At 42.7% G+C, this 26,069-nt stretch overlaps 1 protein-coding gene across 1 annotated transcript in view; it reads left to right on the forward strand.

Moving 5' to 3' along the window:
- LOC138601900 (chondroitin sulfate N-acetylgalactosaminyltransferase 1-like) overlaps positions 1-26,069 on the forward strand; it is a 47,318-nt gene that overhangs the window by 14,395 nt on the left and 6,854 nt on the right. The window contains exons 2-7 of the mRNA XM_069673199.1: positions 3,217-4,582; positions 9,760-9,976; positions 12,541-12,642; positions 23,961-24,139; positions 25,327-25,421; positions 25,651-25,732. Coding sequence (XP_069529300.1) covers positions 3,769-4,582; positions 9,760-9,976; positions 12,541-12,642; positions 23,961-24,139; positions 25,327-25,421; positions 25,651-25,732 — 1,489 coding nt within the window. The 5' untranslated portion in view covers positions 3,217-3,768. The remainder of the gene's footprint in view (positions 1-3,216; positions 4,583-9,759; positions 9,977-12,540; positions 12,643-23,960; positions 24,140-25,326; positions 25,422-25,650; positions 25,733-26,069) is intronic.

Below are 26,069 nucleotides of genomic sequence, written 5' to 3' on the forward strand. Positions count from 1 at the left end.
TCTCTGTTATGTGTATGTCGAATATCCTTCTAGGAATATAATTGCTGGTCCGTCAAATATAGCAATTGGACGCCGTAAACGTTAGCTCTGGCAAATTGTGACAAACATTTTCAGTTTTTTTCCTGAAATTTTACAGATTCTCCTGGAAAAAATGATGAATAAAATCATAGGTATTGTGTTCTTTAGTGTGTATTTAGAGTAATTTACTTTCATCATTAGTTTTTTTATTGTTTCAGTGAGTGTTACGGCAATTAAAGATGCAAAGAAGTGCATTTTTCCCCACATAAAAAAGGCTAATTTGCCTCCACAATGTAAGAACTAACTTCATGCTTTCATCTGTGTGAAGGCTTGTGGTCCCTTTTACTGGCATTAGTGCACCTCATTGCAGGAAGTCTTGAAACCAGGAGAGCCAAAGTCATCTGGGAGAAGTGATGTAATTATTTAAAGGGTTCCCAGCTTGTGATCACATGGATACAAGAATAATGAGGCCTGCTTGTGAACCAGGCAGAGAAAGTGATTAAACTGCCACCACACCATTAATGTCTTGCCATATTTTGTTGAGGATTTATGGACTTGTATAATGACATCATGAGGATTTTCCTGTAATTGAAAAGATGATGCTCCATCAAAGCGTCCATATTTCGCTTGACAGAACTCACTCACCCACTTTTCCCCCCCGAGCAGCCTCTCAAACGTTTTCTAAGTCGCAGCGGAGGTCCTGCTGGAGAGACGCCCTGGCTCTCCTGATTCAGCCGTCTGTTCAAGCACAGTCCAGTATTCACCACTGCCGTATACTAATCCTTTCATTAGGCTCGGCTTCAGGCAGCGCTGTCAAAGAGCCGACTGTGTGGGGAGTCAGGAGAGGCTGAGGCTGATACACAGAGATACATTTACAGATATGTACTGTAACTTAAACACTGAAACACCTGTATGCATACTCAAGACTCACATTCCTTCCACACCTTTTCTACTGGATACAAGACAGCATCTACCCTCTTAAATTACATTTGTGACCATATTTGTTAATAATCTCTTTATGGCTTGAGACACGTTAAATTAACTAGTATCAACTTGTGATCCCTCATCACAGTTTTAGCCTCATAGTGATAGTTTGATTTTTGCATCTTGGATTGTTTCCTTTGAAGGATTTTTAAGGCCTCAAGAGAGTCAAGTTTCTCACAAGGAAAACATTGTTTGTTTCTCTTTTTCCCTGAAAGGGATAGAGGGATCTATTGTGAAATGTTTATTCACTCTCTTGCAAAGTTACATGAGAAGACTTGATTTTGCTCTCATGTCTCTACAATAAATCTGGACTTGGAACCAGGAGAAGGTTAGCATAGCTTAGCATAAAGGCTGGAAACGTGTAGTTTGACATGTTGGGTAATACACTTTTGCTTTTTGCAGTGAGTTAGATGAGGAAATATATGACACTATCATATCTCTCCCTTTAAAAATAAAAAGGCTACAGCCAGGAGACAGTTAGCATAGCTTAGCACGAAGACTGGAAATGGGAAAAAAACATTAAAAACAGAAACAATAGAAAATTCTAATAAGTATACTTAAGAGTTGTTTGAAGGTGTATTTTGCTACTGATTCGGCCAAGCTAGCTGCATACCTGTTTTCAGTCTAATGCTAAGCTATTCAACTATGCAACTTACTGCAGTCATATATTTAAAGCAATAGTTTAAAATGTTGGGTAATACACTTTTGATTTTAACAGTAAGTGAAATATATGACACTATCATATCTCTCCCTTTAAAATTAAAAAGGCTACGGCCAGGAGACGGTTAGCATAGCTTAGCACGAAGACTGGAAATGGGTGAAAAACATTAAAAACAGAAACAATAGAAAATTCTAATAAGTATACTTAAGAGTTGTTTGAAGGTGTATTTTGCTACTGATTCGGCCAAGCTAGCTGCATACCTGTTTTCAGTCTAATGCTAAGCTATTCAACTATGCAACTTACTGCAGTCATATATTTAAAGCAATAGTTTAACATGTTGGATAATACACTTTTGCTTTTTGCATTAAGTTGGATGAGAAAATATATGACACTATCATATCTCTCCCTTTAAAATTAAAAAGGCTACGACCAGGAGACGGTTAGCATAGCTTAGCATAAAGACTGGAAAGGGGTGAAAAACATTAAAAACATTAAAAAGATGAGAAAATATATGACACTATCATATGTCTCCCTTTAAAAAAAATAAAAAAAGGCTAAAGCCATGAGTTCGTTAGCTTAGCTTAGCATAAAGACTTGAAATTAGGTAAAACAGCTAGCATGAAACTGTCCAGAGGTAACAAAATCCACCTACCAGCACCTCCTAAAAGTTTTATATTTATGACAAATAAGTGTCAGGGCTCTTTCTGCATTTTCAAGATAACCAGCGAGGACTAGCTGTTTTCACTTGCTCTTTATGCTAAGCTATGCTAATCATCTCATGGTTCTATTATTTCTTCTTTTGTGGGCTGGTGTATATTTATACAGTCTATTACAGTCGGGGTAAATCAGGACAGTGTGCCAGTCTATCACGGGCAGGGAGACAATCATTCATGCTCACAATCACGTTTATAGATTATTTAGAGTCGCCAAATGATGTTAATTTGCATATATTTGGACAGAAGGGAAAAACTGGGGCAACCTGGGGCTTAAAATAACAATTAGAGAAACCTGATTTAGAAATGCTGCATTTGTATCCGTCATTCAAACAGTACGTAAAAATAAAATGCTTCAGGGTGAATGTAATGGTTTTTAAATAGGCAAAGATATCACCTCTCTCAAAATAGAGATAATGTATCTCAAGAGACGCTGTGGTTTAATAAAACTTCAATAAATAAATAAATAGAGCAGTCTAGCAGTACAACACTACACTTCCTCCGCTGTATACAGCAGGTATACATAGATAGATGTAAGGATATGTCCCAGTTTCCCCTGTATCCACTGAACACTCACACCAACACACGCACGCACTGTTATTTGTACACTTTTAAGCACACACCCATTGCCTCATATTCTAACACATCAGTGACAACATTGTTTGCCAGGAGCTGCAGCCCTGAAGGAATGCTTAGTTTGGCGCAGTCAGTTAAACCCTTTGCCATGTCAGAGTGGTCTGGTATGTTTAAGACTCCTAAATGGGACAAGAAATGTTGATGTGATACACTGTTTTGTCTCTCTGATGACAAACCTCTCTCTCTGTCTGTTTTCTCTTTTAGAAAAACAACACACTGAAACCACCACCGCCCAGCGAGGATTTGCTTTCTCATGAAACGTACCATTTTTGGCCCGTGCATCACCATCGCCTCATCGGGGCTGAATATTGAATCACTTCGAGGCACTTCCTGAGACACTTTCTCCGTGCTTGGTAACCGTCTGGCAGACAGGAAGAGGACATTATGGACAGACTGAGAGCTCATGCGAACAGATGAGTCACATATGAGTGATGTAACAGTGTTTGGGACAGAGTCTTCCAGCAGAATATGGAGCTAATTGGAGCAACAGAACGGGAGAAAATGTTTTTTTCCAGGCTTTTGAGCGTCGTACATTCAATTTGCAAATGACAAAACACGTTACAATCTCGGGCGGCGAGGAGGCAATGACCTAATTCAGATTAAATGACCTCATACTGATAAGTAGCCGGCCTCCTCACTGGGTGATGGAACATAATCACAAATGGACTCTTATCATCGAAGCTGGAGTGTGTGAGGTTACATGATATTTCTGCGCGCGTGTGTGGATGGCTGTTTAACTCAGAGGAGGGAGATTTGATGCTACACGCAGTGATGTTGCGCCGTGGACTTCTGGCCTGGGTTTCCCGTGTTGGAGGCGTGCTGGTGCTCCTCTGCTGCTCCCTCTCGCTCCTCTATGTGATGACCTGCAGTCCACCGCACTCTGACGACCCTCCACTTAGCCACGCTCTACCCCGCGCCGGACCCAACCACCCCAGTCTGGGGGGCACAGGCCCAGGGGTCGGAGCAGGAGCCGGTGGGACTGGAGGAGCACGAGCTGGGGCTTCTCAAAGCGGAGGTCCCCCTGGTGCTCAGTCTTATCAGGTGCTCCTCCAAGAGCGCGAGGAGCAGCACCGCCTCCACATCTCTTCCCTGAAGAAGCAGATAGCTCAGCTTAAAGAGGCTTTGCAGGAGCGCAGCCAGCAGCTGAAAGGAGTGCAGGAGAGCCTAAAGAGAGCCGCAGGAGGCCCAGCAGAGGTACAGGAAGCTGGGGTTGGCTCGCAAGGAGGTGGCCTCGGGGAGGCTCAGGGAGCCAAGAGCCAGCAAACGGACCTCCAGGAGTTCCTGCGGAGCCAGCTGTCGAAGGCCGAGGTGACCGCCGGCTCCAGGTTGCCCAGCGAGTACGCGGTGGTGCCCTTTGAGAGCTTCACCCTGCAGAGGGTGTACCAGCTGGAGATGGGCCTGACCCGGCACCCCGAGGAGAAGCCTGTCAGGAAGGACAAGAGAGAGGAGCTGGGGGAGGTGCTGGAGACGGCCCTGCACAGCCTCAACGCGCCATCAGGACAGCAAGACGGCAGTGACGCAGGGAAGAGTCAAACAAGCAAAGTGTACTCACCGTCTGACTTCATAGAAGGTGAGAACACGTTAAATTTCAACCCCTTCCTCTAGAAATGACTTTATACAACTTTTGACTTTGTTGATATTGAGTGCGACAATGCATAATTGTTCTCTGAGAAATTATCCAGACTTTTGGAACAATAATAGATATTAGTAGAGCATGCATGGGCCTCATTTGGGTTAGGTTAACTTCAACTGGGCATGAGCTCTGAGTGGGATTTAAAGAGGGTTGGTGTCAGTTGCTACATTAGTAACAGAGACAAATACGCATGGACTAGAAACGAGTATACCAATTGAACAAGACATGAGTTTGGATGGGTCTAAAGTGGGCTACATTCATTTTAATAGGCCCTGTATGGAGCCCATTCAACCCATTTGGGCAAGCCCCTGTGGGGTCTCCATGGAAACTGAGGACCAAATTGGCCGGGCCCCAGTTGGGGATCCAAGATGAGCCCAGGTGCAACCAATTTGGTTCCCACTTGGATGTGCTGGCTTGGATCGTGGCCTGGTTTGACACAGAACAAGGTTCACAGTAACCTGAAGCACAAGACAGAAGAGCTGCAACAATTAATCTATTTTATTCGTTAATCAAAGACAAATAATCGCCAAATATTTTGATAATCAATGAACGAACATTTGCTGGTTCAAGCTTCTTAAAAGGAAGGATTTGCATTTTTTTTAATTATGTGAAAGTGGATTAAAAGTGGATTTTGAGCTGTTGGAAGCAATTTGAAGAGCTAACTTTGGGTTCTGGGAAATATTGATGAGCAACTTTGTAAAGTTTGTTTAGACTAAACGATTGATATTTGGTAAATTAATCAGCACTGAAATATTTGTTTGTTGCAGCCCTACAAGACAGGAAGTTTAACATTTAACTGAAAAAAACAATCTTTCCCTGAACCATTACCCAACTGCTTTTGTTTGTTTAAACCAATGACTGTATTTGAAGATGGACGACGTGTCTCCATCTGCTCTCATTGTATGAAACTGATGCCAAAACAGCCCCCGTGATGGGCGCTGCCATCTTGAGATGGTGACGTCATTTGGAGACAGAGTCTGCTCAGTAGAGATCGGCGGGTGGAGCCGCCGTAGCCACTTCCGCTAAACAAAACACACACATAACTTACCGAAAAAACATCAAGGATCCCACACGCCCGCCTATTTAAAAGCAGAACAGCTTCTTGTGTTGGTCTGAAGCAGACGTTTACAGATGTGTAAACTTCAATGACTGTAGTGATTGTTTTAGTTACTTCTCCTCTTGCCGTTCCTCCTTTGATCTGCTAATCCGGAACTGATCAGTTGCAGGAGCCGGATTTGTTAACAGAGCTGTCAATCATCCTTTTTACAGCATCCAATTAAAATAAACTTGTCCGAAAAATGAACACTTGGACGTAAATCAGCATGATAAGAACTAACTATAATGACAGAACACCATGTTTGAGAAACATTTATTTGGCATGTATTTTGATTTTATAGTTTGACTCATGTCCCATCTGTTAACATAATGGAGGCGGGCTTTGTGACATATACAGTCAGCAGGGGGCGCTCGAAACGTTTCGGCTTCACTTTTAGGGAGCTGTCATGTCGTCCATCTTTTTATACAGTCTGTGGTTTAAACCAAACCAAGATTAAATCATCACATGATGCTTTCAATCAGAGAACATGTCTGGCACAGTGATGCTTATATTGGACTGTGCACAGCTGTGAGCTAAGTGTGTTAGTGGACTCATCCCTCTCTGCGTCTGACTTCTCGATAATCACTTGTCAGCACGACCTAATTGAGGAAACGATTTAGCACGTTAGAAACATAATTTCCTGGAGACACGGTTGCGAATTGACAACCTTATTTCTACATCCAAACACTCGACTCCGCCATGTCTTCAACCCTGGCTTACTGGGATTTTTTTTTTCTTTTGGCCCATAAATCCCTTGAAGGTCAGAAATATATGAGTGTGTTTGTTAGGAGCCAGGATATCCCCCTGGTTTGTTCAGCTCAGCTTCGATCGCAACCTCAGGAAATGAACACAGCTGCTCTTCATTCACAGAGCAGCATCTTTTCCAACACTGTATTTAACTCCGTGTGTGTGAGTGTGTGTGTATGAGAATACCTCTGCGGTGGGTGATCTACTCTTTGAAGGTCACCCCCTTCAGCGTGTGAGTGGGTGGAGGATTTAAAGTGAGTAATAGGGGCACCTGGCTCAGAGGGAAGTGAGCCATAGGTCACTATAAGGAGCCTCGTACATGTGTATGAGCTTGCGTGTGGTCCCGTGTAATGTACGCGTGTTTATGTGAGGCTGATTTTAATAGATGTGCATACATTTCTGTGTATCTAAACAGCCTCGACAACTCCCAGACAAATCAGCAGGGGAGTGCAGCTTGCTTTTAGCGAAATAGCGACTCGCTCCTGCTTATATTTGGCTCTTAATGCTCTTTAATGGATATTGATTTTAAGCAAATCTTGAACAAGCGGGGATTTATCCAACCAGGCAGACAGACAAATGAAAGACAGGCAAGATTGCCAGACTGACAAAAGCATCTTCGGGGAGCTTTCAGGGCTGCATTAGCGGGCTGGTGAGCTGAAACTGCACACAAACAGAGGAGGTATGCAGAATGGACTCTGCGACCACTGAGATCTGTCCTTTAGAGAGGGACAGGAAAGCCGAAAGACGGACAGGAAGTGAAGGCATTTAGAGTAATTTGTTCGGCATATTTGCTTAATGAAAGCTTATCGTGTCCCTTTAGGAAATGAGGCAGGAAGCTAGCCAACTTAACAGGAAGGCCTTCATTTTAAGGTGGTATCAGGCTGTACATCTTACCCCACAGACATCTGTCTGTTCCCTCTTTTCACTTTCTTCTCTATATCTGTCTGTCTGTGAAGGCCGTGTCTCTTTCCAGTGATGTGTCTTCCTCTTTCTCACTGTAGATTCCTCTCCTCTTTCACTTCTTACTGTCCCTCTTCTTTCTGCCCCCGCAGACATCAGCGGGTCCATTTGCAAGTAATAATCCTTGTAATAGCAGAGTAATTGAAAAATAACTTCTGTCCTGAGGAACAAGCTGATGTAAGGAAGGCCTGCAGCGAGGAAATTGGTCCGGATCACCCCAATAGCCTCTCTGTCAGTGTGAGCGTGGTATATGTTCAGTTGGGGCTTTCTGCCCAGCTGAGTGCATGGACAATGCCTCCAATGGCCTTACATGCCCTCTTTATTCCCCTCACACAGTATCGGTCTTGTCGGAGAGAAAGAGCTAAGACATAATGATGAATCTGATGCTAAAATGTCCCCTTGAAAAATGTTTATTCTGCAGATACTTTCTAAGATAAGATTAAAAATAAACTCACAGGGAAAAACATGATCTTTGGCACTCACAGACACCGAAATCTCGAGGGATGTAAACAAAAGCGGAACCCCGGAGAAAACGAGAAAAACCAAATCACACAGACAAAGAGATAAACAGAAACTACAGACACAGAAAGCTAAAGTAAGACTTTAAAACTCATGTATTCTTACATAATTATGATGTTAAGAATGTTAGAAGTTAAATTTATAGAAGATTTATGGTTTCTTTGCAGCAACAAGAAGTTCAGTAGATGAAAAGATCAATATCCCTTTAGTATCTGTGTGTTCAATATTAGATGGAGTCGGGGGACCCCCTGTTAAACCACAAATAGATGTTTTTAGGCTTCGGTTTTTGCAGGGATTAAATAAACAAGCTGTAGCGTGTCAATCAGTGAGCCTTAGAGGGGGTGGTTAGGAGATTGTTTTTCCAATGCCCGAGGCCGGCCTGCTGGTGATCCAAACGTTTTGCTCCGGCTACAGGATGGATAACCATGAAAGGTTGTACGGACATTCATGGTCATGGACATTCTTCGTCATGAGGATGACTTTTTCAACTCTTCTTTTTGTTCTTCATCTCTCTATTTCTCCTCGACAGAAATATATACCTCACTGTACTTAAAAGTCTAATCACGAAGTTCTCAGGTCGTTCTCTTTGGCGGCACCTTTGGCGATAACCGGTAATTGCAGGAGGACACTTCCCAATTTCGTCTACAGTTGGCTCCGGTTGTAACTCTTGATTTTCCTCGCTGGCGGTCGCTTTCCTTTTCAGACTGTTTGCCTTCATGTGAGCGTCGAGTTTGTTTCTTCTTCTTTGGATTTTCACTTATTTTTGAAGTTGTATCTGCAGTCATCGATCTTTTCTTTGTTTGTTCAGCCATAGTAGATTACTGTTTACTCGCGACACTTGCAGAGACCGGAAAAGCAGCCGCTTAGCTCCGCCTACCCTCTCTGGCAGACCAACCACTGCTGGCTGATGGAAAACGCGTCACTAAGTGGGCGCCGCTTGTGATTTTTTCTGCTAAATTCGCCACAGACTTTATATACATGAAAATCTTCGAGATTATCACTTTAACCAAATAAAATTATTCAAACAATATAAAGCAAATTATCACAGATAAATGGCGCTTACAAAACTAATAATAGAACTAATAATAGTCCGGTAGCCTGCCGTCGCATGTTGCGGTAGCGACTGGCAGTTCCCCTGGCAGGTCCTGGCAGCTACCATATGTGCCACGTATAAGCTAGCGCTATCACAATAGAGCTTGCCCTTGCTGCCTCAGATTGTAATAACTTTTGATCCCTTAACGTTGCATAGAGTCGCATCATTACTTAGAAAAATATCCTACACCTTTATTAATGAGCAAAACAGCTTCTAACAGGACTCCATTCAGTTGTACTATGCCTTTAGTATATGCTAGCATGCTAAAATGTTAAACAAAGACGATGAGGACGATAACTACATTGCCTGGTTAGCATCAGCGTGCTAGCATTGTTGTTGTGCCCTTGTTAGCCTGCTGATATTAGCATTTAGCTCTCAAGGCACCTAGCTTAAACCACTAGCTGGAATGTACACTTTTTTCTATCTTTGGAAAGAACCAGGCTAGCTGTTTTCACCTTCTCTTTATACTAAGCTAAGCTAACATTTGCTGCCTGTAGCTTCATATTAAACCAAGATAGAGTATTATCAATATTCTTTTCTAACTTTCAGCACGAAATCAAGTAAAAATATTCTTTTAAACATGCTAAAATGCTACACATTACTGCCCTGCATACATGTAGCTACTGAGTATAAAACAAGCATGATTACAGGCATCGTATCTAAACTGGTTTGGTCATGTGTCTGTGCGTCACCCGTCAGGTATCACCCGTACAGAGAGGGACAAAGGGACGCTGTACGAGCTGACCTTCAGAGGCGAGTCGAGTCATGAATTCAGGCGCCTGGTCCTCTTCCGTCCCTTCGGACCGCTGCTGAAGGTGAGAAACGAGCGGGTGGACACCGTCAACATCCCCATCAACATCATCGTCCCGCTGTCCCGACGCACGGACAAGTTCAAACAGTTCATGCACAACTTCAGGTGAGACTCAGCGATCAAAGCTTTCCTTTAATTGTTTTAATTCTTGATCCTTTTTTTCGAGCTCTTAATTTGAAAGTTTGACAAACTCTGTGACATAAACAGAAGATGCTGAATTATTCAGGCTGGTTCTCTGTGTCACACGTAACTAACTCAGGAAAATGTGATCTGCTGTTTTCAGACCAAGTTTCAACTCCAGTTTTACATTTTAATTGGGGAACTGGCAGACAGAGACAAGGAGGGGGAGAGATTAGAGGAAAGAATTAACATCAGAGGGGCTATTTTTGAAGAAACTGCACATGTAGTGTTATCAGTTAATTTATTTCGGTGCTGGTCGGCGTAATTAGAACGTAAACAAATCAGAGCGAGGTTTAAATGAATCAGACAGGAGCATGAATAAATGCGGCTTACAGAGCCCAGCTCAGCTCTTACAACATGCCTGGAGAAAAATGTGGCAAATTGTAGCTAATTAGCATCTCAGATGTGCATTATATCACAAATCTAACCACGGTAGCTTGTGTATGTTGTAGAAGAATTGTTAATAAAGACAAACTATGAGGGGCTGACTGGCAGCAGGAACCCATCAGCTCACAGTTAAACCTTCTTTCTTCATCCCCGCCGTCCGTCACCATCAGTTCAGGAAACATCCTCCTTAGCGTCTAATTTATTGCGCTGCCGCTGCTGCTTATCACAGCTCTTTTTACATGATAAATCCTGCTTAGTAGCAGTGTTGCGGCCCATTAAAATGCCCCCCCTGGGCGCACCAGCAGTAGTTGATATACAGCGTGGCACGAAGTGTACTTACTTGAAAGAGCCGGCGAGTCGCTGAGCAAACACTTTACCCTCATCCATATTAAAGGTGCGCCAGGAGAAATTGCACGTGTGCGTGTTTAGGGGGTGATAACGGTGAGTAACTGCGTGTTTATCAAATATTCTTTACTCGCATTTAGACTGCGAAATGACAGCACTTATGATGCAGTGTGATGTGTCTCCCCAGTGCAGAATAAAGCGATAAAATGTGCATCACAGAAAAAAAAACAGACGGGAGTTTGTAAAGGAAACGTTGCTCGTACTATGCTGACATATTTACACCTTTTTTTATGTACTTTGGGGTTCCAGTGACAATGCCTCATACGATTGCAGCAAAAGAGGAAATAGCTTATAATAATGCCTGAATGTATGTGTAACAACAGTAAAACAAATCATATTATTCATGACTTCTCAGCATCCAAAGCACCATTTTTGTTTTTAGAGACATTTTCCCTCATGAGCTTTTGGGCAGAAGTCTGACATGCCTTATGCGTGTGTGTCGTGGGAGAGGAGGTGAATTATCTTCAGCATGTGTGTGATGTATTTGACATGTCTCCATCACAGTGCCTGCAGGCATCTCCCACCTGGTCTCTCTTCTTGAGAGAGTTTTCTACTGTCGTCTACTCTACCCCGGCACTTTTAACTCGAACGAGGAAAAACGGGATTTTTTTCTCAGATTTAGATTATTTTTATGATCAGTTTTATTGTTGTGTTTATTTTTTGTTTAATTTATTAATAATTTAGCCTGTAAATGAAATGATGGGAAAGAACATTACAATCTCCCAGATCTGAACAGGCTGCATTTTTACAGCTGAAAATTTAGATATTATTTTTATTTCAAATCTATTTTAATCTGTTGGGGTAAAGTTTTTGGGTTAAAGTGAAAACCTCGAGGATTTAAATTTAGATAAATGTCTGTTCAGTCACTATCTATCACCGAATGAGGTAACACAACAGTGAGTGAGTCTATGGCCCACTGATGAAAGCCTTTGCATTCGCAGTATAAGTGACACGTTTTCCATCACCCAGCAGTAGTTGGTCTGCCAGAGAGGGTAGGCGGAGCTAAGCGGCTACTATGGCTGAACAAACAAAGGAAAGATGGATGACTACAGATACAACTTCAACAAGAAGTGAAAATCCAAAGAAAAATAAACAAATTCGACGCTCAGATGAAGGCAAACAGTCTAAAAAGGAAAGCGACCGTCAGCCAGGAAAATCAAGAGTTACAGCCGGAGCCAACGTGGACGTCACACATGAGACACTGTCTGGATATCTGGGAAGTGTGCTCCCGCAATTACCGTTTATCGGCATAGGTGCCACCAAAGGGAGCGAAACTGAGATCTACGAGATTATCACTTTAATGTATTCATCCCATAGCCTATAAATACCAGGAAACAATGTAAAAAGATCATTAAAATGTCTCCGATCCAAAAGGTGCCATTTTTTTAATACATAAAAAAACCCAAACCCCAGATTTCCGCTGATATAAAGCAGGGAAAAGCAGTAAATCATCACAAGTAAGAAGCCAAAACCAGCAAAAGCTCGATATTTTTACTCCATGATTGATTGGAGCTATTTATTCGAGTTATTGTTGGACTTCTCTGTCGGGACTTGGGAGAATAAAAACCTCCTGTTTTTCAAAAACCCTCATTTTTATCTCAAAGCTCTTCCTTCCTGTAATCCCCCCCCCCTCCTCCTCCTGCTGCCTTTTAGAGCGCTTTCATCCCTAATGTCCTTTGTCCTCTGTGTGTGTACAGGGAAGTGTGTGTGCGTCAGGACGGCCGGGTCCATCTGACGGTGGTGTATTTTGGGAAAGAGCAGATGAGCGAAGTCCGAAGCACTTTGGAGAACACATCCAGGTGGGTTGGAGCCGCAGCCGCGATCAGATCTTTGGATTTGAAGCTAAATATGGAGGATTGTTGTTTGTGATAAAATGAGCCGTACTGCAGTCTCACTCGCTTTCACTAGAAGCAGACGCGCACCCAAAAACCTCTTCTTCTTCTTCTTCTCCACATTCTGTAATCTGTCTCTCTCGACATTCACACAAAACACGCACACACACCTCCTGGCTGGGCGTCCTGCCACAGCCACTCATCTGTCTGATGAATAATGGAGTAGCAGAGTGCCACCCACGCCGAGGAGCTGAGAGCCACCAGCCAACACAGATAAATTACAACGGGCCTGTGATCATCCCTGACTCACGCTAAAACCTCTCACACGGACCTCGACTCCCACACCTCCGGAGAGATCGCTGCGGGCCGATGGGATCTTCTCTGTGGGTTTGAGCCGCGGATTCCCAGAGGGGGGTGTCTTTTTTTCGATCCCCCAGCCTCGAAGGATTCTGTTTGGCCCCGAGTCAGCTGGACGATCTGTGGTATCACACGGCGCTTCTTTGTCTCCCGGTGTCTCTGCCAGCTGCTGACGCTTAAAAGAAACTGAGCAGATAAGAAGAAGGCATCACTGAAGATAAAAAAAAAGGCAAATTTAAACCAGTTAATGTGGAAATACGAACAAAGAAACTGTAATATTATTGATTTTAGTGTCGGAAGAATCCTTAAAGAAGGGATTGAGAAGCTTTGTAAGAGCAACACAGTGAATTGAAAACAGCGGAAGTGAAGGTTCAGTCAGTGAAAGAAGAGACGTTGGAAACTCTCCTGTAATTTCCCCGAGCAGCGGTTCAGCCTTGAACTCCTTCAGGTGTTTTGTATTCTCCTCACAGTGCGCGCGATGCGTTCATCGGTTATGTAGCGGCTTAGAGTGAATCAGAGCTTGTAATCAACTCCTCTTTTCTGTATCTGGCTTTCAGACTGTGATTGAAATGAATGGGAAACATCATTGGGAGATAGCTACCTGTGGTTCAGGTAGACACAGCATGCACACAGATACAATCGGCACACAGAGGAAGATGAATGGATGTGTGCACGGGCAATTTGGCTGCAACTGAGGAGGGTTATTATTCTTTATCTGGTTTTTTATCTGCTTATTTTGATGAATACACTATTTAAGTATTTTGTCTATAAAAGTGGAAAATAATTAGAGCAGCGATTAGTCTGTCGTGTGGAAAGTTGCCTCCATCGGCTTTTCTGTCACAACGCCGTGAACACTTTCCAGAAGAGACTGTCTGACAACGTGCCCGGTATCAATGGCTGCTGGCTTTGCATCCCTCCTCTGAGTGCGGTCATTGGAACAACTATATACACGTTTGGCTTCAGACATATTCCAACAACTCTTGATATGAGCTGGATCTTTTTTGGAGAGAAACCCCGGCCCTCATGCTGAGCAATGGTTTGAGCTTATGCTAACGTTGGAATGCTAACATGCACACAATGACAGTAGCTGGGTTTACGTGGAGCCTAATCTCTATTTCTACATAGAAATGTAGAATCTGTAGGCAGGGACGGGGATTTTAGGGACGGCAAGTGTTCTCGTTTCCGTTTGTACTACGCTTGTAGTCCAAGTAATATTGACCAATCACGTATCAGCATGCTGTGGCGTATACCAGAAAATTAGTCCGTGAGGAGAGCAAAAGCTCTAATGATGTCCTACCATCAGCGGCTATCTGACGACGATTTAGCTTCTTATTAATCTCTATAAACATCTGCATGCTAACAGCTAACAACCTGTTCTAGATCTAAAATTCAACTTGAGATAAATTCCTTTGACGCGGTGTCACGAAAGCCGTTCAGCGTTCAGATTTCCCGACTTCCTCGAATGCATCAGAAATGATCGATCTGACCTCCGTTCAACAAACGAGCATTTTAAAAGTGGTTTTCTTCTCCTCTTGAGGACAGGTCTGACAAAGCTTCATTTTTACTTTTTAATAATCTGCATCATGATGTTGAAAGGTAAGTAAATTAAAGTAAATCACAAGAAAAACATCGGCTACATGCCCCGGCATGTTCACCGTCCCCAGAGGCTATATCATTGTCAGACTATAGCCGATGGGATCTGAAATTGGGATACACCTAAATGATGTCTATAAATATGAGGTGCCTTGGGGTGCTTGTTAAGCTCTGTTGGTAGAGAACAATGACTGTATATATATAGATGGACAACGCGTCTCCATCTGCTCTCATTGTACAGCATTGGTGCCAAAATAGCCCTTGTGATAGGCGCTGACATCTTGCGATGCTGATGTCATTTGGAGCCAGAGACTGCGCAGTAGAGAACGGCGGATGGAGCCACCTTAGCCACTTCTGCTAACCAAAACACACGTCAGTTACGTCTCCTCTCTCCGTTCCTCCTCTACTCAGCTAATCCAGAACAGATCGGCTGCAGGAGCCGTATCTGTCAACAGAGCTGTCAATCATCCTTTTTACAGCATCAAATAACTAATTAAAATAAATTTGTCAGAAAAATGAACACTTGGACGTAAATCAGCATAAGAAGTAAATGTTTTTGACGTGTATTTTGATTTTATAGTTTGACTCATGTCCCATCTGTTAACATGGAGGAGGCGGGCTTTATGACCTATACTGCAGCCAGTCAGCAGGGGGCGATAGAGATGTTTTGGCTTCACTTTTAGGGAGCTGTCATGTCGTCCATCTTTTTATACAGTCTATGGTAGAGTAGGTGTCCAACAGAGGCTACAGTCCTGAACACAGCAGCCTCAGGCTCAACTCCCACCCTCGCCCCTTTGCTGCAGTCAGCCCCCACTCTCTTCTTCCCATATCTCCTGTCTCTCTTCAGCTGTCAAAAAATAAGCTTAAAAAGTGTAAGTGGGAACTTTAACGTGCATGTATTGTTAAAGGCAAAGTCGGGGAATGAACAGAGTTATTGGGATTCATCCTCTGGGGAACATGAATACCTGTACCAAATTTGATGCCAATCAGTCCAATTGTTGTTGAGTTATTTCAGCATTAAGCCAAACTGGTGACTGAAAGTCACCCCTGAGCGGCGCTGCTTGCCAAAAAACAAGCACAAACCAATCTTGACTTTTTTTTTAACCTGTTATTAATTAGAGTAATTTAACGTGATTAATGACTTTAATTTAATCAGTTATCACAGTTGTCTTTTATCGGGCAGTTAATCTGTCACACTAATTGACTGAGAGTCTCGCTGATAGCCCAAACATGCGTGCAGATTAACCCCAAACACCAAGTCCAAACTCTAAAGGAATAGTTTAAGAGCTGCCAAACAACCTCTCGCACTCTCAAGCGCTCAAACTCAAATTGGTTCCCACAAGGTACACTTGGAGCGCAAGCACACACAAACACACACACACCTTCACCCACAAACAAGTCAATATCTGTTCCCAGCAGTGATGGCATCATTAGCGGCTGATCGGATTCTGCGCCGCCCTTCCTACAAATTAAATTCACCTCTAGAAAGTGGTTTGATTTGTGTCTGCTCGCCAACAACCTCTAGCTATTTGTCCTTTCTTTTTTCAGTCTCAAGCAGTCACACTCGCTGCTTTTAGTAGCCTTGTGTGCCCGCTCTAATTCTCTAAATACAAACACATTTATACGGCTGATATGAACCACTTGAGGGAAGTTCCTCAAGGTCTAAACTCTCTATGTCTCCACCAGCTTTCTAACCCCTTTTCAGTGATTAAATGGGGATGAAATATGCTTGGGTTTAGATCGCAGGTGACAATTATTAAGGTGAGATCAACTGCAGAACTGGTTTTCCTGTAACTGAAGCCAAAACAAGAAGAATAGATAAAAAGCAACGCTCCGGAAAATCAGAGCCTCCGTTTTCAAGCCTCCTGCCAGACACCAGGGATATCGTTCAAAATAGATGGGATCAGCTGCTGAAGTTTCAAGCATTACTGCTTACACATCCACACTTCAAAGCCTCGAACTCAGGATCAAACCATCAGGGGGCATGTACGTTTCTGAGCCTTACATGCTCGGGAATAATGATTCAGAACAACACAAGATAAAGAGGAAGAGATGCAACACAGAAGGGGCGAGCGAGGGAGAAGAATGACTGATGTGTTTTAAAGCGATACCAGTCGATTCGCAGGAACGGGAGCCGCGTTTCAGGCGCTGAGGGGGGAAAAAACAGTGAGAAAGGAAGTTGGAGCCGAGGTGCAAAGATAAGATGAGAGAAGTCGGAGGAAAGGCAGATTTTCCGAGGATGGAAGAAGGAGGATATCAAAAGATGTCGTAGGTTAAGATGAAAGAGGAGGATCAGAATTTGGGACAGATAAAGAAACAAAAGGATGAGATCACTCCGTCGCTCCCTCATCCCTCGTCTTTCTCTTGCACCATATTACCGACAGGCCTCGGTGATAAACCGTTCATGTTATTGTGGCATATTATTCAGTTCACAGTCGGGTCAACGACACTCTGAAGAGCCCCTGACAGCTCTAAAGGAGTAAGAGGATAATGTCGACCAGAAGGCGTCTGAGACGAAGATCGCGAGCGGATGAAATGATAAACAAATCGCAGAGGAGATGTGAAAGCTGTCCATTATTCATCCTAAAGAGAGCGAATGTGTCTTAACACAAATTACTCGCCGCTGATAACTCGTGTAGCTGTCTCGCCTCAGGGCTGAGCCTCAGAGTGATCACAACAAGTCTACATTTTTTATAGCTTGCACTTACCTCTCCATTACATGCGCAGACTGCTGATTCCCCGGCTCACTGTAAAGCCCCCACCTCACCCCCCCTTTTTCTTCTACACAAAAGCCCAGAGAGAATACAGCAGCATGCCTGCTCTGTAAACAGCAGACAAGATGAAAGACAGGCGAGCAGGAAAATTGAGTTGCTTAAAATCGATTGCAGGTATTAAAAAAAAAAAATCCAAGGTAGAAGAGAGCTAACGACCGGCACTGCTGCAGCAGGAAAGGCCGAGAGGTGTTCAGGAAGAGAAAGCAGTTTTGTTTCTTTGGTTGAAATGTATTTATGAGGCAATCAGACGTATGTAAAGGCCCATTGAATTTGCCGTGATGTGACCAAAGTTTGCCCCATTCGTTTTATATGGGGCATGAGGAACTGCTGTGCAAGGCATTGTGGGATTCGACGCAACACATGAATGACCAGCGATGCTAAAAACATAAATTTATTAGCAAAGGTTTTGAACTTTGTAACATTATGCAAATGAGGAGCTATGTAGTAATTTGCAGAAACAAGACGAGGTCAAAAGCTAGTATGTGGCTGACCGCATCAGGTCAACGTGCGCTTATGTGGGCAATGTGTTACAAGGACTGTCCTTATGAGGGCGATGACAACGTGTTTAAAAGCAGGTGCGTGCTGCGGACGTAGGTGAGGACAGCGTAGGAGCAGCGGAGGAGCAGCCCCGCCTACTCCCCAAAGTATCCAGAGCTGTATAGACAGAGAGTCGCGTCAGTGGAGGTCCAATATGCTCCATGATCCACCATTGCGATGTCGCAACTCTCTCCCTCTATGGCTCTGAAAGTACCGTCAGTCAGTCAGTCACATACAGACCCAAAAAACTACAAGAAAACTGCTGTGTTGGGGGAACAGGAAGTGGATGAATATCTGGAGGAGTAAAATGTCATCGTTCTTTCTAGGATCCCTCTTTTCTATGTCCCTGGACAACAGGATGAAAAACATAGTGCTGCTTAATTTGGCACATCTGTGAGCAGGTGGGCTGATCCTGTGACGAATGAGAAGTGGTGGAGGTGATGTTCTGAGGTTTGTTTGTAACAATTGGTCTTATTTTTTCGGGATAGGCGATGCAATCAAATGGCTTTGCAAGGCATTGTGGGATTCCAGCTAATGTGGGACTGACAAGCAAAGCAAGAAAGGGCAGAATTTGTCAGCTGGCTGATGGGTCAGATAATAACAATAATAATAATAATACGTTTATTTGGTATAGCACCTTTCACAGAGCAGAGTCACAAAGTGCTTCACAAAACAACACAACAACAACAATACAATACAAAAATAGTAATAACAATCATTAATAGAATTGAACAGAGAAGAACTGCAAATGTGCAAATTACAGGAGATGATCAAAGGCCAATTTAAAAAGGTGCGTCTTAAGCTGCTTTTTAAAACATCTGTAGAAACTGCAGAACGTTTTTGCGTAGGCAGTGTGTTCCAAAGTGTTGGATCTACAACTTTGAAAGCACGATCACCTTTAGTTTTCAGTCGGATACAAGGGACGACAAGTAGACCCTGGTCAGAAGACCTGAGGGAAAGTGAAATTCTGAATTTAACTGGAAGCCAATGTAATGAAAATAAGATTGGTGTAATGTGACTTGACCTGCTGGACCTGGTCAGCAGCCTTGCAGCAGCGTTCTGGACTATTTGTAGACGGTCGGGGGAGGACTTACTGAGGCAGGTGAAAAGGGAATTGCAATAGTCGAGCCGGGAAGAAACAAAAGCAAGGATAAGCATCTCTAACTCGATTTGTGAGACAACAGATTTTAGTTTGGTAATTTTTCTAAGAGGGAAGAAACATGAACGGGTTAATGACCTAATGTGTTGTTCAAAGAGCATTGCCTGATCAAAGATAGTTTGGTCTTTAGTTAGATGCTTTCATCAGCATGTTAACCTGCTCCTAATGATGATGCTAACATGTTGATGTTGAAGTACATCTAAGTCTGATTGAAATGTATTTTGTTCAGATAGAGTTGGACAATTGAGATAAAAAAAGTTGAACATCAACATAGACAACGTTTACACCTGGTATTAAAATGCAGTCTGTATCCGCACTAGTGTTCGGGACAACAAACGAGCCACTCTTGCTTTTGCATTTACACCTATATTTTTAATGTGTACGTTTTATCCTTATTGAGATCTGATGTCGGTCCTCCAGAGAAAACCTGCGAACAGAAGTCAGAGCAGAATAACCTCCTCAGTACGGACGCCGGCACGTTGTACAGATTACATTTACATCTGAACACAGTGTGAGCAAGACGAGGTTGGATTAAGGGCCTGTGTCCACTGATGCCGCTTTTTGGGCTGGCAGCGCGCACAGCCTCAATTTTAGAGCGCTTCTTGTCTGCGTTTACTGTTGCTAGGTTACGAAAGTTGTCTGGCGGTACTTCCGCTTCCCTCTGTAGTGATTGTTAAGTCTCTTTTAAATCGCTCTGTATGATTAATATTTGCTTTATTTTAATACAATTTTACTGAGAAAACATAAAAATGATGGAATAATGTCGTGTCCTGACATTAGCAGCAGCAGACTTGGAAATTGTATCCTCAAAAAAAAAAGAAACGATGCTCTTCTCCTCCGCCATTGTTGATGACAAAGTTGATATCTGAAGTCCCGCCCCTTCTTTGGTGACACTAACAAGTGTGGCGCTGTTCCAAAAGTTTAGCTATTTTCAACTGAGAGCGCAGCGATAAAAACCCAAAGGTGTGTTTGCGCTGAGGGACGCTACTAAGCGCTGAAAAGCTTCTGCACCAAATCTATCAAAAAAGACGTTTCACTTAAGATCACAGAAGAACGTCATTGTGTAAGACAAGAAGTCATGGAACCACCAAAGTCTGTAGGATTCATCCCCTAAGGACCATGAATATTTGGAAACAAAAAAATGTCAGGGCAATCCTTGAAGTGGCTGTTGAGGTATTTCTTTCTGGACTTATGTGGTGGGCTGACAAACAGCCTAACACTGCCCTCCTTAGAGCCATGTTGCTAGCGTGGCTAAAAAGCAAGAATGCTTCTCTGGTATCTCTCCAACGTGTTTAGACTGAAAAGAAGCCTGGATATGGTCACGTATAGCAGCTTACAGTGGAGAATTTTCACATTCAGTTAGCACCGTATCTGCAGCCAGTCCTCAAGATACATCCACACGCAAGCAAATAAACACAGCGGTTACACAGAGGCGCAGATTCACAAAGAAAGAGACGAGAGAAAATCTGGTCTCGGCTCCCTGTCCTCAGCAGAACTAACAGGATCAGGCCTGCTGCTGAGACACAACATGACAGCTCTTTACAGGATTCTCACTCTGACACACTTTCAACAATTTAGCCCGTACTAGGTACCAGCCATCTCGCCCACAGTAAACAAATTGACTATTTTAAACCATAATAGGGGTGCTGTTGCCTGTGGGGAAGACAGGAAATAAACAGCAGAATATAAAAAGTAATTTAGAAAACAAGGCTACTGCAGGGTTCAAGTGGAGTTTTTCCACTTGGCGGTAATAGTGCGTGTGTTCATATTTCAGGCATTTTTAGAGACTCTGGAAATAGGTAAGGGGATAAATAAACGCCGGAGGGTTATTTAGAGAGCTAGGACGCTCAGGCCAGCACATAACACACACACTGTACACTTATTAAAATGAATAATAGATAAACTTTGGCGCTCTGAGACAATTATATTTCCCCTAAATGATGTTGTTAATAAGGAACACATCACCACCACAAAAAAGTGCATATGAATTATTAATCTCTTTAGATGTGAAAATGCACAGCAGATTTTGTAAATCATTGCAGGTTATTCAGGAATGAAAACTGCAAGAGTGATATGAAGAGATGCTTAGCCTAGCTTAGCATGAAGGCAGGGAAAACCTAGTCTGTCCAAAGGTACCAAAATACTCCTACAAGCACCTCTAAAGCTCATTAACGAACACATTACAAAGTCTATTTTGTGTGTGTTCGTGCAAAAACAAAAACTATAAAAAGCTTTGGCTGGATTTTTTTTTATTATTTTGCACCTTAGGGGAGAGTTAGCTGTTTTCCTCCACTTCCTGTTTTTAAGCAGCAGCATGTATCAGCATATCTCATAGCCCCACGTACTCCCACTCTGTATTTTAGGTGAGAAATACTGGCTCTCATGACAGATTTATTTCAGTGTAGTTTCCGTCTAAAGGGAAATAAATTTAAGGCTACGAAGAAATTCAAAGTGAAGTATAGTTTAGAGCCCTGACACACCAACACACACAAGCATGGTAATGCTCCCACTTGTTCCAAAATGTAAAAGAAGGCTACATAAATCCTTTTTATAGTCAAGCTAAACTTTTTTGGTACTACACTTGTTTATTTTCATGGTGGCAAGCACCATACACAATACAGCCAGTAACTGAGTTAGCTTAGCCTAGCTTGTACACTGCAAACAGGGAGGGAGCTCCTATGAGAGGAGCTAGCTTAAAATCCCTGCAAAGCTAGCTTAAAGCTGCATACCAGCACCTTCAAAGCTAACTAACCTTACAGTATATCTTCCAACACAATTCCAACACAGAAGACAAGTTAGCCAATTAGCTTTTAGAAATACCAAAATGTAAAATAAGGCTTCATAAATCTGTTTTAAAGAAATAGCTAATAACTTTTTTTTGGTACTACAGTTGTTTATTTTCTCGCTGATGGCCACTTTTCTCATTACAGTCAGTAGCTGGTTAGCTTAGCTTAATGTATACTGAAAACTGGAGGAAAAGAGCTAGCTTGTATCCCTGCAAAGCTAGCTTAAAGCTGCATACCAGCACCTCCAAAGCTAACTAACCTTATATATTGTTTGTTATATAAATTCCAACACAGAAGACAACATAAAATCACAAATAATCATTTTTCCAATTAAATTTTAGTACAGGTTAAAAGAGCGAGACGTAATGAGTTACTCTGAGAGCTTTAGAGATGCTAGTAGGTACATTTTAGCATGTTAGCCAAGTTTGTTTAATGTCATACACAGCACTGAAATGTAAGAATGTCTTTACAGGTGCTGGTAGGTGGAGAGACTTCTGCTTAGCTGTTGTCCCCTGTTTTGAGTCTTTCTGCTAATTTAAGATATGCTAGCCTAAGACTAGCTTAGCGGCTACTGGCTGTAACCTCACATTCAGCGTATAGATATGAGAGAGGCATCAAATATTCTCATCCATATTCAGAAAGCCAAACATTTCCGTCTAGTCCTTCAAAGAAAATCAATATTTTTTGTTTATTTGCCAGAAATAATCTTCTCACAGAGGTGCTGCCTTTTGAAGCTTCCCGCCCCATTAAAATCGAGACTAATTCAACATGTGAGCGTAGCTGCTATTGCATTAACATTGTTTGAGACAAACAGAGCTATTGTGCCTGGTCTCCGCCATCTGTGGACAGTTTGGTGCCAGCGGGTGGGTCAGCCTCTCCTGGGACTCTCTGCAGACTGAAACAGATCGACTCTGTTTGGATTCATAAACTGTAGACAGACGTGGAGCCTGGACTCTGTCTGCAGACTTATTGACGGACAGCACATAAACACACACGGACAAATGTATCGTAATTGTTTTGATGCTTTACTTGAGTTGTTCGCAGTCTGATGAATGAGCTAACAATGTGGGGTCATGTTTATACGTGTCTCTTTTTTTATAAGAAAGGCTAAAAGGAAGCAAGCGAGACAAAGACTGTTACATACACCTGAATAAATATACTGAAACAGTGCTCACAGACATCCACACAGCAGTGAGATGGGAAAGGATGATTCAAGCTGCCTGTAGCACAAACAAACCCCATGTTTCCTCTGGTCATGCTGGTTTCCTCTAACGAAACTGTCTGCCTCCGTCTAACTGCTTTTACATGTGTTATGTCACACAACGTCAAATCGATGATGTAGGCGGTTAGATCCTGTTTGTTCTGCATTGTACATTTTTACACAGTGTCTCCAATCTACAGTCAGTAAGTGTGTGTGTGTGTGAGTCTGCGCATGCATGAGTAACGGATTAGTCACTAACAGCGTGAATCGAGCCACAGCTGTATACATCTGGATCCAGCTGCTCGTCTGTACTCTAACCACATCCTTTTCAAAACTTTGTGTGCAATTAATTTCTGACCAGAGTCCAAAACAGAAATTAGAAAATTGTTGGGAAATGAAAGTTGTGCCGAAGCGAACCAGAGGATTTGTGAGGTCATTATGTTGTAATCTTTGGATGGGAAATATTAGAGGCAGAAAACAGAGGATAACCAGGGACAGATTAACCCCTGAGGAAAGCCCGGGGCAGAATTGCACAGTTGTTGGCCTCTGTTGACCTTCCTCTGTTGGCTTTAAGTACCCATTAAATTCAGGGCATTTGGCAGCTTCGTGACTCCTAGAAAACAACCACTGCTCTGAAAATAATCTGTCGACTTGTGTGCCATGTTGTGTTGGTTTGTCGTTATTTGATTTAACACAAATTTATTGAGGAGTAGGCGCTATTTGAGGACAATAAAAGGATGTAAATGAAGACATTTAAATGGGATTTTGACACATGATAGAATAACCACACACTAATTGATTAAAAAAGGAGTGAATGTGAGGCCCTCGAGCAGTTTAAATTCAGAATAACCACCATCTTTCTCTTTGTGTCTCTACAGGGAAGTGAACTTTAAGAACTTCACTCTGCTGCAGCTGGACGAGGAGTTTTCTCGGGGGCGGGGTCTGGACGTCGGGGCCCGAGCCTGGAAAGGAGGCAACGTGCTGCTCTTCTTCTGCGACGTGGATATTTACTTCACCGCTGACTTCCTCAACACCTGCCGACTCAACACACAGCCCGGTGAGACACGTACAAACAAACTGTAGCGAGCCTGTTTTAACATATAAAACACTGACGGGATGTCCACAATACATTTATGACTTACCAGAACTTTAAATCATAATATGATTTAAAGTTCTGGGGGGGGTTCCTCACAGGAGCTTTAAAAGAAACTGTGCATTAATAGTAGATAAGATTCATTGTAGTTTTGGCTCGCTGTAACTGCAGTTTCAGATATTTACACTTGAATTAACCAGTATAAATTTAGTTTGAGATATCGCAAGAGATAATTATAATTAACTTCAAATATGCTGGAGTTCAGATATCCTGAATTGAAATAAAGAATATTTAAATCGACAGTGAGAATATCTTTAATATGACGTAATTGTATGTATTTTTGATTCGATTCTGTTTCCAACTCTGTGATTTAATGAATTTAAAAAGATACATCCTAAATTCAAATTTCTTGAATGTCTTGAATGTCTTTCGTTCTCTTTAGCGACAACTGTGGCGATAAACTGTTATTGCAGGAGCACACTTCACAGATATCCAGACAGTGTTGCATGTGTGACGTCCACGGTTGGCTCCGGTTGTAACTCTTGATTTTGCTCGCTGACGGTCGCTTTCCTTTTTAGACTGTTTGCCTTCATCTGAGCGTCAAATTTGTTTCTTTTTCTTTGGATTTTCACTTATTTTTGAAGTTGTATCTGTAGTCATCGATCTTTTCTTTGTTTGTTCAGCCATAGTAGATTACTGTTTACTCGCAACACTTGCAGAGACCGGAAAAGCAGCCGCTTAGCTCCACCTACCCTCTCTGGCAGACCAACCACTGCTGGGTGATGGAAAACGCGCTACTAACTGGGCGCAGCTTGTGATTTTGGCACACAGTCTGTAATAGTGCAAATGCAAAGGCTTTCATCAGTGGGCCATAGGCTCAATCACCATTGTGTTATGTCATTCGCCGATAGATAGTGACTTAACAGACATTTATTTAAATGAAAATCTTTGAGATTATGACTTTAAAAAGTCTAATTCTGTCAGCAATGATTTCTCCTTCAACAAATTGTTAGAACAACAAGTCAAAATGCATTTGGAGATGTTTAAATTGTCTTGTGAACCTTCTTAAATGTTAAAACAGCTTGCCATACAAACACAGTCAACCCCTTCAAATCACCACCTGTCTGACATTGTGTCTCGCTCCCTCTCAGGTAAAAAGGTGTTCTACCCGGTGTTATTCAGCCAGTACAACCCCACTTTGATCTACGGAAGTCCTGAACACGTCCCTTCCGTGGAGCAACAGCTGGTAACACACACCAATCAAATCTTTGCCCTTCTATTTTCAAACACTCGGCAAGCCACTTTTCATTTTCATTTGTGTGCTGCATTACTGTGAGGTGTAGAAATATTTTCCCTCTCCAGCTGCTCGGTGTTCAAATCCATAGAAGAGGCGTGCTCCTGTTGAAGAGGCTCCCCTGTGTGTTGAGCATATATATGTCTGTGCAGAAGCTCTCTAAGACTTCTCTTCTGTGCAGGTGATCAAGAAAGACACGGGCTTCTGGAGGGACTTCGGTTTCGGCATGACCTGCCAGTACAGGTCCGACTTCATCAACATCGGTAAATATTACAGCGACGACATTTACGACACAACTTACACTGCAGTGATACACAACATCTTAGCGATGCATGAATTCATAAACAGCGGCTCTTGGGGTTTATTATCTGTGCAGAGGTGTTGCATAACGCAGGGTAAAAATGGGCTTCCTGGATGGCTACCAAAAATACCCGCTCTGCTATGTTAATGGAGCCATAGCTTAATGGCTGTGAAACACATCAGGGCAGAAATATTACATTACTTGTCTTAACTGGAAGGAGATTTCATTATATCACTCTGCATGAAACAGCTCTGAGCAGCAGCAGCCGCAGCAGCATATATTAGCATATCTCAGAGCCG

This window comes from Semicossyphus pulcher, unplaced genomic scaffold (genome assembly GCF_022749685.1).
Source record: "Semicossyphus pulcher isolate SPU_LCO1_2020_fin unplaced genomic scaffold, fSemPul1.0.p SCAF_22, whole genome shotgun sequence".
Lineage (NCBI taxonomy): Eukaryota > Metazoa > Chordata > Actinopteri > Labriformes > Labridae > Semicossyphus > Semicossyphus pulcher.